Source organism: Manis javanica, chromosome 1, assembly GCF_040802235.1.
Source record: "Manis javanica isolate MJ-LG chromosome 1, MJ_LKY, whole genome shotgun sequence".
Taxonomy (NCBI): Eukaryota; Metazoa; Chordata; class Mammalia; order Pholidota; family Manidae; genus Manis; species Manis javanica.
Window position 1 is genome coordinate 194,387,250 of NC_133156.1, and position 13,909 is coordinate 194,401,158.

A 13,909-nucleotide genomic window follows, 5' to 3' on the forward strand; every position below is an offset into this window, starting at 1 on the left:
AAAAATACTTTCTAGAAAGAGGATAATTATCATGAGTTCATATTGATATTTCCAATTCAAACATGGCATTACAGGATTTTACTTTGATTTTTATGCTTGTATTTTTTTGAATATGGAAATCTAGGTTTCTAATAGTAACATATTCTTTATTTTATTTTTTATGTTTTCTGCTTTTCCTATATCTATATATATTTATTTATATTGGCTTTACAAAATTATAATGCTAATATATTGTTACTAACAAGTGAAGGCAGTTTGATATTTCTTTGTGGTTCTTTTAAGATTTCAAAAAATTTTTAATAGCTGTCACATATAGAGAGCTTAGTTGCTAGATTGGTTCTGAATAATATTTTTAATCCTCATAATAAACCCATGAGATAGGGCTTTGGTTAAATAGGATCAAAATAGAGTTTAAAATCAATTTCTAAACTTTAAATTTTGACTTATAAATATATAAATCCTAAATAAGAAAGGTTATCAAAGTTAATTATGAATTTTATCAAAGGCTGAAATATGATAACATTAGAGTAAGGTGAAGGTTAAAGCATATTTTGGTTTACATTCCCTTGACATTGGGAAAAAGTCTGAAAAATTTTAATATCTTTTTATCATAATTTTAATATGCTAAACTAATAGAGGGAAACCAGAATTAAAACTATATATACCATGTCCTATTAAGCTCTTACTACTAAAATTATTAGCTTGTAAGTCCAACTCTATTGGTCATTTAACCTTGAATAAACTCATTAGTTTAAAATACTGATCTAGTGCATTTGTTACTGCATTTCTGAGTAAAATGAGATCCTATATCATAGCTTTCTAAAGAAATTATGGACAGAGTTGGTGATATTGCTATTTATGGCAGTGTACCTAAAAATGTAAGAATTATTAGTTTATTTGTTGGGTTGTGTTATCAGTAAGAGGGTTCCTATAAAATGCCAATGAAAACATTGAAAATGATGTCCAAATGAAATCAAATAATTATTGAACTTTTTCAGGAAATTTTGTAAATCTCCTACAGAGTTTCCTAGTAATAATAGGAATATAATAACAGTTCAGTATGTATTTAACAAATGACCAATTACCTATATTTTAAAAGAATTCTGTGAGATAGGTTATTGTATTTCTATTTTAGAGCTGAGTCACTGAGTGCCTTAGCCTCAAACCTGGGAAATGTTAAGGTTAGGATTTAAAACCTCTGTAAAGCCTGTGTTCTTTACTATGTACCTTTGCCTCTTCACAAAAAATGCCTTGGTTCTCAGCTTTGCCCATTTTCCTGTTATGGTCCTAGAAGGAGTAACTTATCAGCCTAAGATAGAAGGCAGAATTAAGAAATGTCATAAACCTAGGATTAAAATATATTTTTATTATTATCCAAGTTTATTTTTACCTTCAGTATATGTGGATAGTAGTAGTTAATATTTCTGAATTATAAAAATTCAAAAATACAGTGTAGTTGCATTTAGAAATATAGGAACTATATTGACTTTTTTTTAGTAACAGAGGGTGAACTTAATAGTAAAAATTTATTTTTATGTACCATCAGGATATTTACAGATAACATTAGATGTTTATAAGAAAAGCAGTATGCTTCTTGTCATCTAGGACCTTATCTTCTAATTAAATCCAAATTGATTGACATTCTTGGCTTTACAAACCTGCTTTAACAGTTTCTTTACTTTGTTACTTTTTTAATCCTAAAGAAGATTTAGAACTATTTTAAAGTAGTTTCACTTAATAGTCCTGATTTTGAAATGCTGTTTCATAAAATCTTTTCTTTCTAGTAAGGACTAACAAATTAAATATGCACTTGAAGTAATAAAACTTTATACCTTTTATTAGGGTTACCTGTACCAGAAACATAGTTTTTATACTTGTTTGCAATTGGTTTTTTTAAATTTTGATATCTGACTTCTTTTTTTATTTTACTTTTTATAATACCTTTTGATAATCCAGACCATATGAACATATATATAATTTGTAGATAACATTTATTTTTACTTTCCACATAAAGATATTTGTCTGGATTAGTGTTTTGAAGTAATGGACATATTTCAACCTCAGCAATTCTAGTGGTTTTTGTATTGATTGCTTAAAAATTTTTTTTTTCAGTTTTGTTTGGGGGAATTTCAAAATTATATCTACAGGAGTACAAAAATACTGGCATCTTGAGGTTTTTTTTAACTTTTTTCATCTCTGTTAGGCATAAAAGTCTAGGAGAACATTGAAGTCTTAAGTTTTAATGGTATAATAATTGACATTTTTACATGACCATCAATGCAGTCCTTTTAACTTTTTTATATCTCCTTTTTATATGAGAAGGGGAATAATTCAGCTGGATTTTCTACAAAAGTAATGGACATTTTAGTTAGGCACAAAGATGATTATGAAATTGTTTTGTACTCAGGTACTAACAACTTATGTAGCATTCCACACTGATTCGAGTTTTCTCTTTTAACAGGAAGTTGCCTTAAAGAATAAACAAGAGGTATATGCTCCACTTCCTCCTCCCCAGTTCTACTCAAGCATTATTGAAGAGATAGGAACTCTTGGTTGGGATAAGTATGTCTATTTTAAAATGTTTTAGGAATGCATTTCTTTTATACATTTCAGCTTAATATATTTGCAGTATCAGTAATTTGTTTTATACCAGTTTTTTGTCAGAGTGTTGCATTGTAACTGGAGTATCTGAACCTTATTTTGGCTGTGGATTAAAGGGACATCATCATAAACAAATTTTACCTACAAAGTAAAATACTAAATGTAATTTGGAAAAAATAATATTTTTATGTATATAATAAGATGTTACCATATTTTCACTGAATATATGTCATTATTTTTTATTGAGGTGTAATTGACAAATTAGAATTAAAGTGTACAACACAATTACATTGTGAAAAGATTCCCACAATTGCATTAACTAACACATCCATCACCTGATAAATCATCTTTTTTTTTTTTTTCTGATGTTTGTTTGGGTCCGTTTCTTACTGCTGTTTTGGAAGGGAGAATTTTAGGAATTTATTCCATTTCCACTGATGTCATTCAGTATAGTTTTATATCTGCTATCTTGCTATATGGTTGTATTTTACCTGTTTTCTGTTTTGTGTTTTTTCTCTACATCTGCCTTCATTTGAGTTAATAATTTTATTTTTAGTTCTGTTAACTTGTTAGTTATACATGCTTTTATTATTCTTCTAGAAAAGAGCTTACTTTAGAGATTACAACATACATATAGCAAAATATACATTCTTACTTTTTCCAATTTCTTTATAATGTGATGATCTGAAACTTAATGCATTTTTACCCACTTTGGTTGTTATCATGTGTTATAATTCTATACTTTATTAATATTTGTTTGAAGTTAATATTTATATATATATATAAACATACTAATTGTTTCCTCCCCTGTTGTTCATTCCTTCTTGCATTTTTATCCTGTTTAGAATCATATTCCTACTGGCTAAAGAATTTCCTTTATAATTTTCTTGAGGTATAATTGACATGTAACATTTTATTTGTTTTTTTAGGCATACAACATAATTATTCAATATATATATATATATATTATGAAATGATCACTACACTATAAGTCTAATAATATCCATCCAGTATCACTACACAGATATACAGTTTTTTTTCTTGTGATGAGAACTTTTAAGATTTACTCTCTTAGCAACTTTCAAATATACAGCACAGTATTATTACCTGCAGTCATCATTGCTGTATATTACATCCTGATACTTATTTATTTTATAACTAGAAGTTTGTACCTTTTGATCCCTTTCACTTATTTTGTATCCCTCCCTGCCTCTGGCAACACCAGTGTGTTCTTTATAGTTCAGTCTTTCTTCTTTTTTTTTCCTTTTTTTGATTCCACATATAAGTGAGATTATACAGTATTTGTCTTTCTATGTCTTATTTTGCTTAGCATAATGTGCTAGCATAATGTTGCCACAAATGGTAGATGTCCTTTTTTATGGCTGAATAGTATTCCACTATGTGTATATGCATGATGTATGTGTATATACATATATACATATATGTACATGTACATATATATGTCACATTTTCTTTATCCATTCATCTGTCAATGGACAGTTGTTCCCATGTCTTGCCTATTGTAAATAATTCTCTAGTGAACATGAGGGTGCAGTTATCTCTCTGACACTGTGATTTTGTTTTCCTTGGAGAGATACACTAAAGTGAAATTACTAGATTGTATGGCAGTTCTATTTTTTTTTTGTGTGTGTGTTATCGTTAATCTACAATTACATGAAGAACATTGTTTACTAGGCTCCGCCCTTCACCAGGTCCCCCTCACAGACCCCATTACAGTCACTGTCTATCAGTGTAGTAAGATACTATAGAATCACTACTTGTCTTTTCTGTGTTGCACAGCCCTCCCCGTGCCCCCTCCCCCACATTATACATGATAATCGTAATGCCCCCTTTCTTTTTCCCCACACCCTTATCTCTCCCTTCCCACCCATCCTCCCCAGTCCCTTTCTCTTTGGTAACTATTAGTCCATTCTTGGGTTCTGTGATTCTGCTGCTGTTTTGTTCCTTCAGTTTTTCTTTGTTCTTATACTCCACATATGAGAGAAATCATTTGGTACTTGTCTTTCTCCGCCTGGCTTATTTCACTGAGCATAATACCCTCTAGCTCCATCCATGTTGTTGCAAAAGGTAGGATTTGTTTTCTTCTTATGACTGAGTAATATTCCATTGTGTATATATACCACATCTTCTTTATCCATTCATCCATCTATTGATGGACACTTAAATTGCTTCCATTTCTTGGCTATTGTAAATAGTGCTGTGATAAACATAGGGGTGCATCTGTCTTTTTCAAACTGGGCTGCTGCATTCTTAGGGTAAATTCCTAGGAGTGGAATTCCTGGGTCAAATGGTATTTCTATTTTGAGCTTTTTGAGGAACCTCCAATTGCTTTCCACAATGGTTGAACTAATTTACATTCCCACCAGCAGTGTAGGAGGGTTCCCCTTTCTCCACACCCTTGCCAACATTTGTTGTTGTTTGACAGTTCTATTTTTAATTTTAGAGTGCATGCATATTTATAACTGCTGCATCTTCCTTGTCATGTTTCCCTTTTATCATTTTTAAATGTTTCTTTTCATCTCTGGTAATACTTCTTGCTTTAATGTCTACTTTATTAGATGTTAGTATGTGTATACTAGACTTTAATGCTCTGTTGAAATTTTCTAATTTTTTCTCTGTTTTCTTTGATTTTTGTTTTAAAATATTTTTCTGCTAACTCCCATGATCTAGATCCCCTTGAGTCTGTTTTTATTTTTTTCTTATGATTTTCTGTCATATAATCCTAGTCTTGATATTCCTAGTACTTTTTTTCTAAAATAGGTTGTATGTTTTTTTTTTAGAGCAGTTTTAGGTTCACATCAAAATTGAGAGGAAGGGACAGAGATTTCCCATATACTTTCTGCCCCCACAAATCCCCAACAGAGTGGTATATTTGGTTTAATGGATGAACCTACAATGACACATTGTTCCATTTTTTTGTGTTCCACTAGATCTAAGTTCCATGAGGAGTGTGACCATAGTTTGCATTAGGATTTCAATGATGTACGTTTTATGAATTTGGACAAATATATAATGACATGTGTCTGCCATTATAGTATCATCCAGAGGAGTTTCACTGCCCTAAAAAGTCCCTATTCTTCATCCATTCATCCTTTCCCCTACCTTAACTCTTGGCAGTGACAGATTTTTGTACTGTTAACATAGTTTGACTTTTCCAGAATGTCAAATAATTGGAATCATACTTTATGTAGCCTTTTCAGATTGGCTTCTTTTACTTAAGTAATATGCATTTAAATTTCTTCTCTGTCTTTTCGTTGCTTGTTAGCTCATTTGTTTTTAGCCCTGAATAATACTCCATTGTCAGGATGTACTAGTTTATCCATTCACCTACTGAAGGACATCTTGGGTGATTCAAGTTTTGGCAGTTATGAATAAAAGTGCTATAAACATTTGTATGCAGGGTTTTGTATGGATATAATTGTGCATGTCCATTAGGTGATAGCAAGGCCTAGTACTTTTTTATCTGTGAAGAGTAAAAGGTTTTTTATTTTTACTATTGAATCAAAGAAAATTGAATACTCTAACAAGTATAAAGTCTGAAGTATTGTCTCTGTTAATTTAGATGACTCGTCTTTCTTTAAAAAAAACTGGTCAAAGGGGAGAAATGAAGAACTGGCTTAATTTGGAGGCATTCTAGTTAATGTACCTTTTCTCACTGTCTCTTGCTGGCTGTTCTTCAGTATTTGCTTTTGGCATTTAGGCTGCAGTGCTGTGCCTAATAATCTTTTGTTGAGTATTGGAAATTGTGTATTAAAATTTTCAGAAGCTCCACATCATATTATTTTCTTTTACAAAGGTTGTATTGTCTCCTGTGCTCAGAACATAAGAGTGGAGGCAGGTTGCCAAAATCCTGTTAGAGACTGGACTGGTTAAGGGTGGCTATAGTTGTAGTAGGGCTAAATCTACCTCTTACTGCTCCTTCTCTCTCCCAAGCTGCAACTCTCTAGAGTGTTCAAGCACGAGGCAGGTGTATACTTTGGGATTTCTCCATTGTAAATCCTGAATTCTAATCTTTGTCTCTTCATGAGGCCAGTTTACCTCCCAGTGAGAGTCCAGGGTCTATTTTTGACGACACTTCACCTGTCTCTTGTTTGCTTTGCTCCTAGCAGTAGTCCTCCAAGGGTTCCTACTGAGAACTTGGGGATATTCTCTGGGTCTTTTTCCCATGGGTGAGTTTTAAATTCTAATTAATTTCTCCTCAGTACTGTGAGATTTCTAAATATTCTGTTTTTCCTTGGCTTTCTGCTTAGCTTTTATCTTCTTATCCCTTGCAGTTAAGGATTTATCAAAAGTTTTGATGGGAAATTGCCAGAATATTTGGCCAAGGTCTCTACTGGTTGCCTTGGCAATTCTTGGATACCTTCCAACTTTGTTTTTCTTTTCCCTTTTGTCAGGCTACTGTAGTTATCTGTGTAAGTGTTGGTCTGTAGCAAACTATCACATTTTAGCCAGAAATGGATGTTGTGTATAATATTAAATGTACTACTATGGTGATATTGAACACTGGTTAATATTAATTCATGGATTAGGTTTTATATATGATAAGGTGCCATTTCTGAATAGGATTTGGGATGGATGGAACCATTTCAATAAAATTTAATGTAGCAGTGGAGAGATGAGACAAAGAGGAGAAGAATTGAGATGCACTAGTAGCTATTTGGCTAAAGTTAATAATTTGTTTCAAGGCATTGATGTCATGGACCTAGTTATTCTTTCGACTTAAGGTGATATAATGGAGAAAAATAATTTTGACTTATATTCAGATGCTTAAATGTTAAAATCTTAGTGTGTAGGGGATAGTTAGCAATGTAGGAAGTATTTGGGACAGGAAGCAGAATTGTTCTTCCAGTTTTATTTTTGCTACATTAATGCACAGTGAGTTTGAGACAGTTTTCTAAGTGAATATGACATGTTTGGGAGAGCTCCAGTAATAAAAATCAGTTGAAGCAATGAGAATGCAGATATGAGATTTTTGAATCATTCATTCTCCCCACCCCACATTATTTCCATCAATATTATGGAATCATTTCTATGTCTATTATGTAAAGCAGTGAAGACACATAGGCAAGACTTAAGATTCCTCATGGAACTTAGATCTAGTGGAAGAGTCAGAATTTAAATAGATGATTGCAGTACTACTTAATTCTAACTCTGATAAGTAATAAAAAATAAGATTTCTTGAGAGCTGTTAGCAAAAAAGTTATAAGAGAAATAGCGCAAGTATATAAAATACTTTATAGAATAAATGTTTTTAAGGATAAATAGAAAGTATTGACTTTTGCTTTACATTGTATAAATTGTTCTAATGTGGGAGAAAAACGAACAGATCTCTAACTTGGATAATAGATGAAGGCTAAGAGTAAGGCTACAAGTGCCTCTGCCATAGCATTCATCACAAAATAAATGTATCCCCCTTAGACTAAGATTGTACATATAGGAACTTGTATTTATGAAGTTTCTGTTGCATAATTCTGACTGCTAGCTACTATATATAGTTCTTAGTTAATTTTCAGAATAAATTTCGAGATACACATATTTTTATTCCCAATTTTCTGTATAAAATGAGTTTATACAGTCTGTCTATGTAGCAGTCCTCAGGTGTTCTGTGCGAATGATATTCTCTGGAATTGTCCAGAAGCAGCTTTGATGTGAAGCCTTTGGTAAAGTTCTCTCAAGTACTTGGAGATAGTTGTTAATAGTTTCACCCTCAGTGTGTGACTGTTTATCCTTAGAGATAGTTTCTTAGAGATAGTTGCTTAGATTTGTGAAAGATCATAGTGTAATTTATAGGATGCATGATTAATCAGGAATACAGCTGCCAATACCTATTCATTTATTTCATAGTCCTTACAAATAAAGAATGTGTTAGCAGAAGAGAAGTTGTTTACATGGATTGTTAGAAGCCAAAGAATAAAATTTTGCCAGTTTACTCATAAGCTACCTGTGATAAGAAAATGTCCCATCCATTTTATGTCTGACCTAATTCTTAAATAGGGTCTGGTATACTCGACACACAGACAATATGGGGTTTCAGGACTCTTAGAGCTAAAACTCAGACTTGAACTGTGCTGTCTCCATACTAGAAATGCTACCTTTTGAGACCCTGTGTGGACAGCTGGCTAGCTTCTTAAATTAAAATGTCTTTTAAAATGACACACGTAGTGATTTGTATGACACATTGATTTAAATGGATTTTCAGAATCTTAATGACTCCTAGACCATGTCAACATGTCCACATTTTCCTTACATTCTAAGTAAATAATCTCATAGATTTGTTAGTGTAATAGTAAAATCTAATAAAAGAAAAGTCTTTTTTTAAGGTAATGAAGGCCTTGCTGTGTTTTAAATTATATACTTGACATACCCAATCAGCCATATAGGATCAGACATTATAAAAAACTTAAGTTCGGGAAAAAAAGAAATATTTAAAATATGATTGAAGTCTTTCCTTTTGCCCTATATTCACATGCCTTTTTAAAATAGAAATGACACTGAGAATTAGTTGCTGACCTTAAGTTTGGTTGCTTTTGTTGTAATTTCTTTACTTGTTTCAACTTCTGTAAAAAGAATGAGCTCTGAGAAGGATAAGGCGAAGATGATGACACCAATGTGGGTGATTTTGGTGGTCATGGCTCACAAAGGTGAGTGATGCAAAAAGATGTCTTCATGGGTTTCTGTTAATTTCTGTTTGTGTTGTTTTACAGAATGCTCATTAAAACAGTAAGAATTAAACAGAATTCTTGGGGTTTAACAAGATTTCCTGTTTGGTGTTAAAAAGTACTGGAGTTGAAAATGCTGAGTACTTTTTGCTCTATTGGCAGGTTTATCTTCATCCCACTTTACTGAGGATGGTCCTAGTTTATGCCTTTTATCCTGGTCCTTTACATTCACAGAAGTGTCCTAGTTTGGAAGAAATGCACATTTATAGAATATTTTACATTTATTTTAATAATCACATGGCCCCAGATAATTCAGAGATTAAAGAGTTCTAACAGGGGAAGTGATTTGATTGTTTTGTCCTTTTTAGACAGCATATTATTTATCTGTTAGAGTGAGTAGAATTCAGCTATTTGGCTTTTCAAATTTGTACTGGGGAAGAGCTGAGTTTTACTAAATTTTTTGTGCTGCTGAAAAATTGTTAATGTATATTAAGCTAAATTTTTAATTGTTATTTTGGTAATGGACTTAATCCATTAATTGTAGTTTTATATATATTTTCAATCTTGTTGGTAGAAATAGAGATACTTGTTAACACTAAATAATTCCAGTAACTAGACCAGGGCTTTAAGTTTGGCTTATCAGCTGTGTTTGGCTTATCAACTAGATGTTGGGCAAGTAACAGAACCTCTCTGAGACACATTTTCTTCATTTTCAAACAAAATTAGTAATGCTTAATAATAAGGATTAAAAAGAAACATGTTATGTGATTCATGTAATTCTTTGTGTAAAGTAGGTATAAACTTGTTGAGATACTAATTCACCCAAAAATGTCATATTATATATGAGTTTTATAGGACTTAGTCTTATGATTTAATTATAACCAGTAATGATAATTTTCACTACATAACACGTAAGAAACACAGATGTTAATAAGTATGATTTTCATTCTAAGTTATCTTTATAAATAGATTGCTTTTTCCTCGTACATACATCCAAATCAGTGAAAAACTGCAAATTATCTAACAGTGAAAAAATTATGTTTTTCTAAATTGGTAATGTGTTTATAGTATTTAAACAATTTACATTCAGTAGTTTAAAACTTACGTGTAAACTAATGAATATGAACTAGCCTGACAGCAGCTTCTCCATGTTTATATAATGCATAGAGCATAGATACTACATAGAAGTATAAAATGTTCATATTCTTTATAGAAAAGTGTTTTTGATAGAGAAACAAAACTTACATGAAAAGGAACTATGTGAGAGTTTAGAGAAAGGTGAAGTCCTTTGGGCTACAGATATTTTAGGAAGGTTCCTAGAACAGGTGCATATTGGGATAAGCTTGGAAGGAATATAGAGGTGCAATATAATGAGTTATAAGAAGAAATATATATTTGGTCATTCAGTTGACTAAATGTGTATTTCCCAGGTAAACTTGGTCTTCATCCACAGTTCCTGAAAACACATCAGATCTTTAAAGGTGAAATGGGTTTCTTGTCATGTTGATGAGAGACATTTGGGCCCTACCCAAGGGCAGAGGCTAGAGGTGGAATCAGCCAGTGGTCAATGATTTAGTCAGTTGTGACTATGCAAAAGCCCTCACAAAAACCCAGGAGAAGAGAGAGCTTCTGTGCTTGGGGAACCAGAATGTGTCCACATGCCAGAGCCAGGCCCCAAGCTCCATGAGGATAGAAGCTCTTTATTTGGGACCTTGCCCTATGTCTCTCTCCATCTGGCTGTTAATTTGTATCCTTTATTAAACTTGTAAATATAAATGTTTTTCTGAGTTCTGTGAGCTGTTCTAGCAAATTAATCAAACCTAAGAGGGAGGTCACTGGAACCTCACTCTAGCTGGTGGTTAGAAGCACAGTTAAGCCTGGGGCTGGTGAACTGTGTCTGGAGTGGTGGTTGGAGGGCAGTCTTGTAGAACAGAGCCCTTAACCTGGGGAACTGTCTCCAGGCTGATAGTGTCAGAATTGAGTCTTTGGGCACCCTGCTGGTGTTTGAGAATTGTTTGGTGGTGTGCTTGGGAAGACTGCCTGCTACATGCGTTCATTGCAGTGAGCCCCAGGAACCTGAAAGGAGTTGTACTATTGTTATGAAAAAAACAGAAACAAAAATGTAGAAGCCTTAAAAGGGAGGGGATGGCAGAGGCAAGGTTCTAGTGGTGGAAATGTAGAATTCATTTTTGGACTTTTGAGTAAATCTGCTGTTCATATAAAAGGATTAATATCCGGGGCAGATTGAGGGGTCTTGACTGCTAGACTAAGGATTCTTTAGAAGAAGAAGATGGGAATTCATTGACTATTTTTGAACAAAGAGTAACTATGATTAAAATGATGATTCAGATTAATTTAGTCATGGAATGCACGGTAGACTGGTAGAGGTGTAGGAAGTAAAGACTAATTAAGGAGGTTGAAGTAGTTAATGTTTAAACTTGAGAGTAGTGAAAATGGAGACTTTAATGCTTTATTAAATCATGAAGCATGCCTTTTGAAGTTATTAAATAAATGTATCTAGATATTTAAAGAAAAACTATATAACTACTAAAGCTGTTAGTCAAAATAAGCTCAGTATTCTAATATATGAAGGAAATTTATTCTGTTTCTCTGTACTGATAACATTCGGCTCTTAGTAAAAACAAGAAAAACAAAAACTCCCTGAAGCTTAAATATTGATATCTTTTTCAAGTGTTTAAAAAACTTTCAAGTTTAGTGCATTTTAATTATTGCAAGCAATAATTTATAAAGAAATGCAGCAAATGGTAAATACGGAGTAAAGGGCCCAAAGTATATTTTATTTCTTTAGATTTTGTAACTATGTTTTTATATATTTTTCTGTAATTGAACTACGGTTAATATACATTAGTTTCAAGTATATACCACAGTGATTTGACAGTTACCCATGTTACCAAGTTCTCAACCCCCACCAGTACAGTTACTATCTGTCAACATAGAAAGATGTTACAGAATCATTGGCTATATTCTGCATGCTGTACTACCATCCCTGTGACCAATTTGTGATTGAGATTTTTATGCCCTTTTGTCCCCCTCACTCTCACTCCTCACTTTCCCAAACACCTCCCCTGTGGTAACCACCAGTCACTTCTCAGTGTCTCTGAGTCTACTGCTATTTTGTTCACTTTGTTTTATTTTGGTTTTATCTTCCACTAATAAGTGAAATATGGTATTTGTCTGCCTGACTCATTTTATGTAGCCTAATACTCTTTAGCTAAGTCCATGTTGTCAGAAATGGTATGATTTCTTTCTTTTTTTATGGCTGAATAACATTCCATTGTGTGTATATACCACATCTTCTTTGTCCATTCATCTATAGATGAACACTTAGTCATTTCCATAACTTGGGTATTGCAAATAATGTGGCAGTAAACATAGGGGTGCATATATCTTTTCAAATCAGGGATTTTGTTTTCTTCAGGTAAATTCCTAGAAGTAGAATTACTGGGTTTTATGGTATTTCTCTGTTTAGTTTTGAGGAACCTGCATACTGCTTTCCACAGTTGCACCAATTTACATTCCCACCAACAGTGTAAAAGGGTTCTATTTTCTCCTCAAACTCGCCAACACATAGCAATAACAGTACAGTTATTTCTTGTCTTTGAATTGTGGCCATTCTAACTGGTATGAAGTGATACCTCATTGTGGTTTTGATTTGCATTTCCCTGATTATTAGTGATATAGAGCATCTTTTCATGTGCTTGTTGGCCATCTGTATTTCTTTTTTGTGAAAATGTTTGTTCAGGTCCTCTGCCCATTTTTAATTGGGTTATTTGTTTTTTTTGGTGTTGAGGTGTATGAGTTCTTTATATATTTTGTGTGTTAACTCCTTATCAGATAAATCATTTATGAATATATTCTCCCATACTGTAGGTTGCCTTTTTGTTTTTTGGATGGTGTCCATTGCTGTGCAGAAGTTTTTTAGTTTGATGTAATTACACTTGTTCATTTTTTATTTTGTTTGTCTTGCCAGAGGAGATGTGTGCAGGAAAAAATTGCTCATGCTTATGTTCAAGAGATTTTTGCCCATGTTTTCTTCTAGGAGTTTTATTGTTTCATGTCTTATGTTTAGATCTTTAATCCATTTTGAATTTTCTTTGTGTATGGAGTTAGTAATCCAGTTTTATTCTCTTGCATGTAGCTGGCCAGGTTTCCCAACACCAGTTATTAAAGAGACTGTCTTTTCCCCATTGTATATTCATAGGTTCTTTATCATATGTTAATTGACAATATGTGGGTTTATATCTGTTAGGCTCTCTAATCTGTTCCATTGATATATGGGTCTCTTCTTGTACCAGTATCATATTGTTTTGATTACTGTAGCTTTGTTAACTTGAAGGCAGGGAGCATAATGTCCCAAGCTTTGTTCTTGTTTCTCAGGATTGTTTTGGCTATTTGGGGTTTTTTGTGGTTCCATATGAAGTCTAAAGCTACTTGTTCTAATTTGTTGAAAAATACCATTGGTATTTTGATAGGTATTGCATTGAATCTGTAAATTGCTTTGGGCAGGATGGTCATTTTGACTATATTCTTTCTATCCATGAGCATTTGATAGATATCTATTTATTTGTGTCTCTAATTTCTCTCGTGTGTTTTATAGTTTTCAGAAT

At 32.7% G+C, this 13,909-nt stretch overlaps 1 protein-coding gene across 6 annotated transcripts in view; it reads left to right on the top strand.

Annotated features, from left to right (window-relative positions):
• The window catches only part of FANCL (FA complementation group L), a 171,234-nt gene that overhangs the window by 20,629 nt on the left and 136,696 nt on the right, over window positions 1-13,909 (top strand). For all 6 annotated transcript variants that reach the window (XR_012121174.1, XM_073212889.1, XM_073212874.1 and 3 more), the window contains one exon: window positions 2,462-2,562. Coding sequence is in view for 5 of the 6 variants with exons in the window: in XM_073212889.1 (XP_073068990.1) it covers window positions 2,462-2,562 (101 nt within the window). In the remaining variant the exon portion in view is untranslated. The remainder of the gene's footprint in view (window positions 1-2,461; window positions 2,563-13,909) is intronic.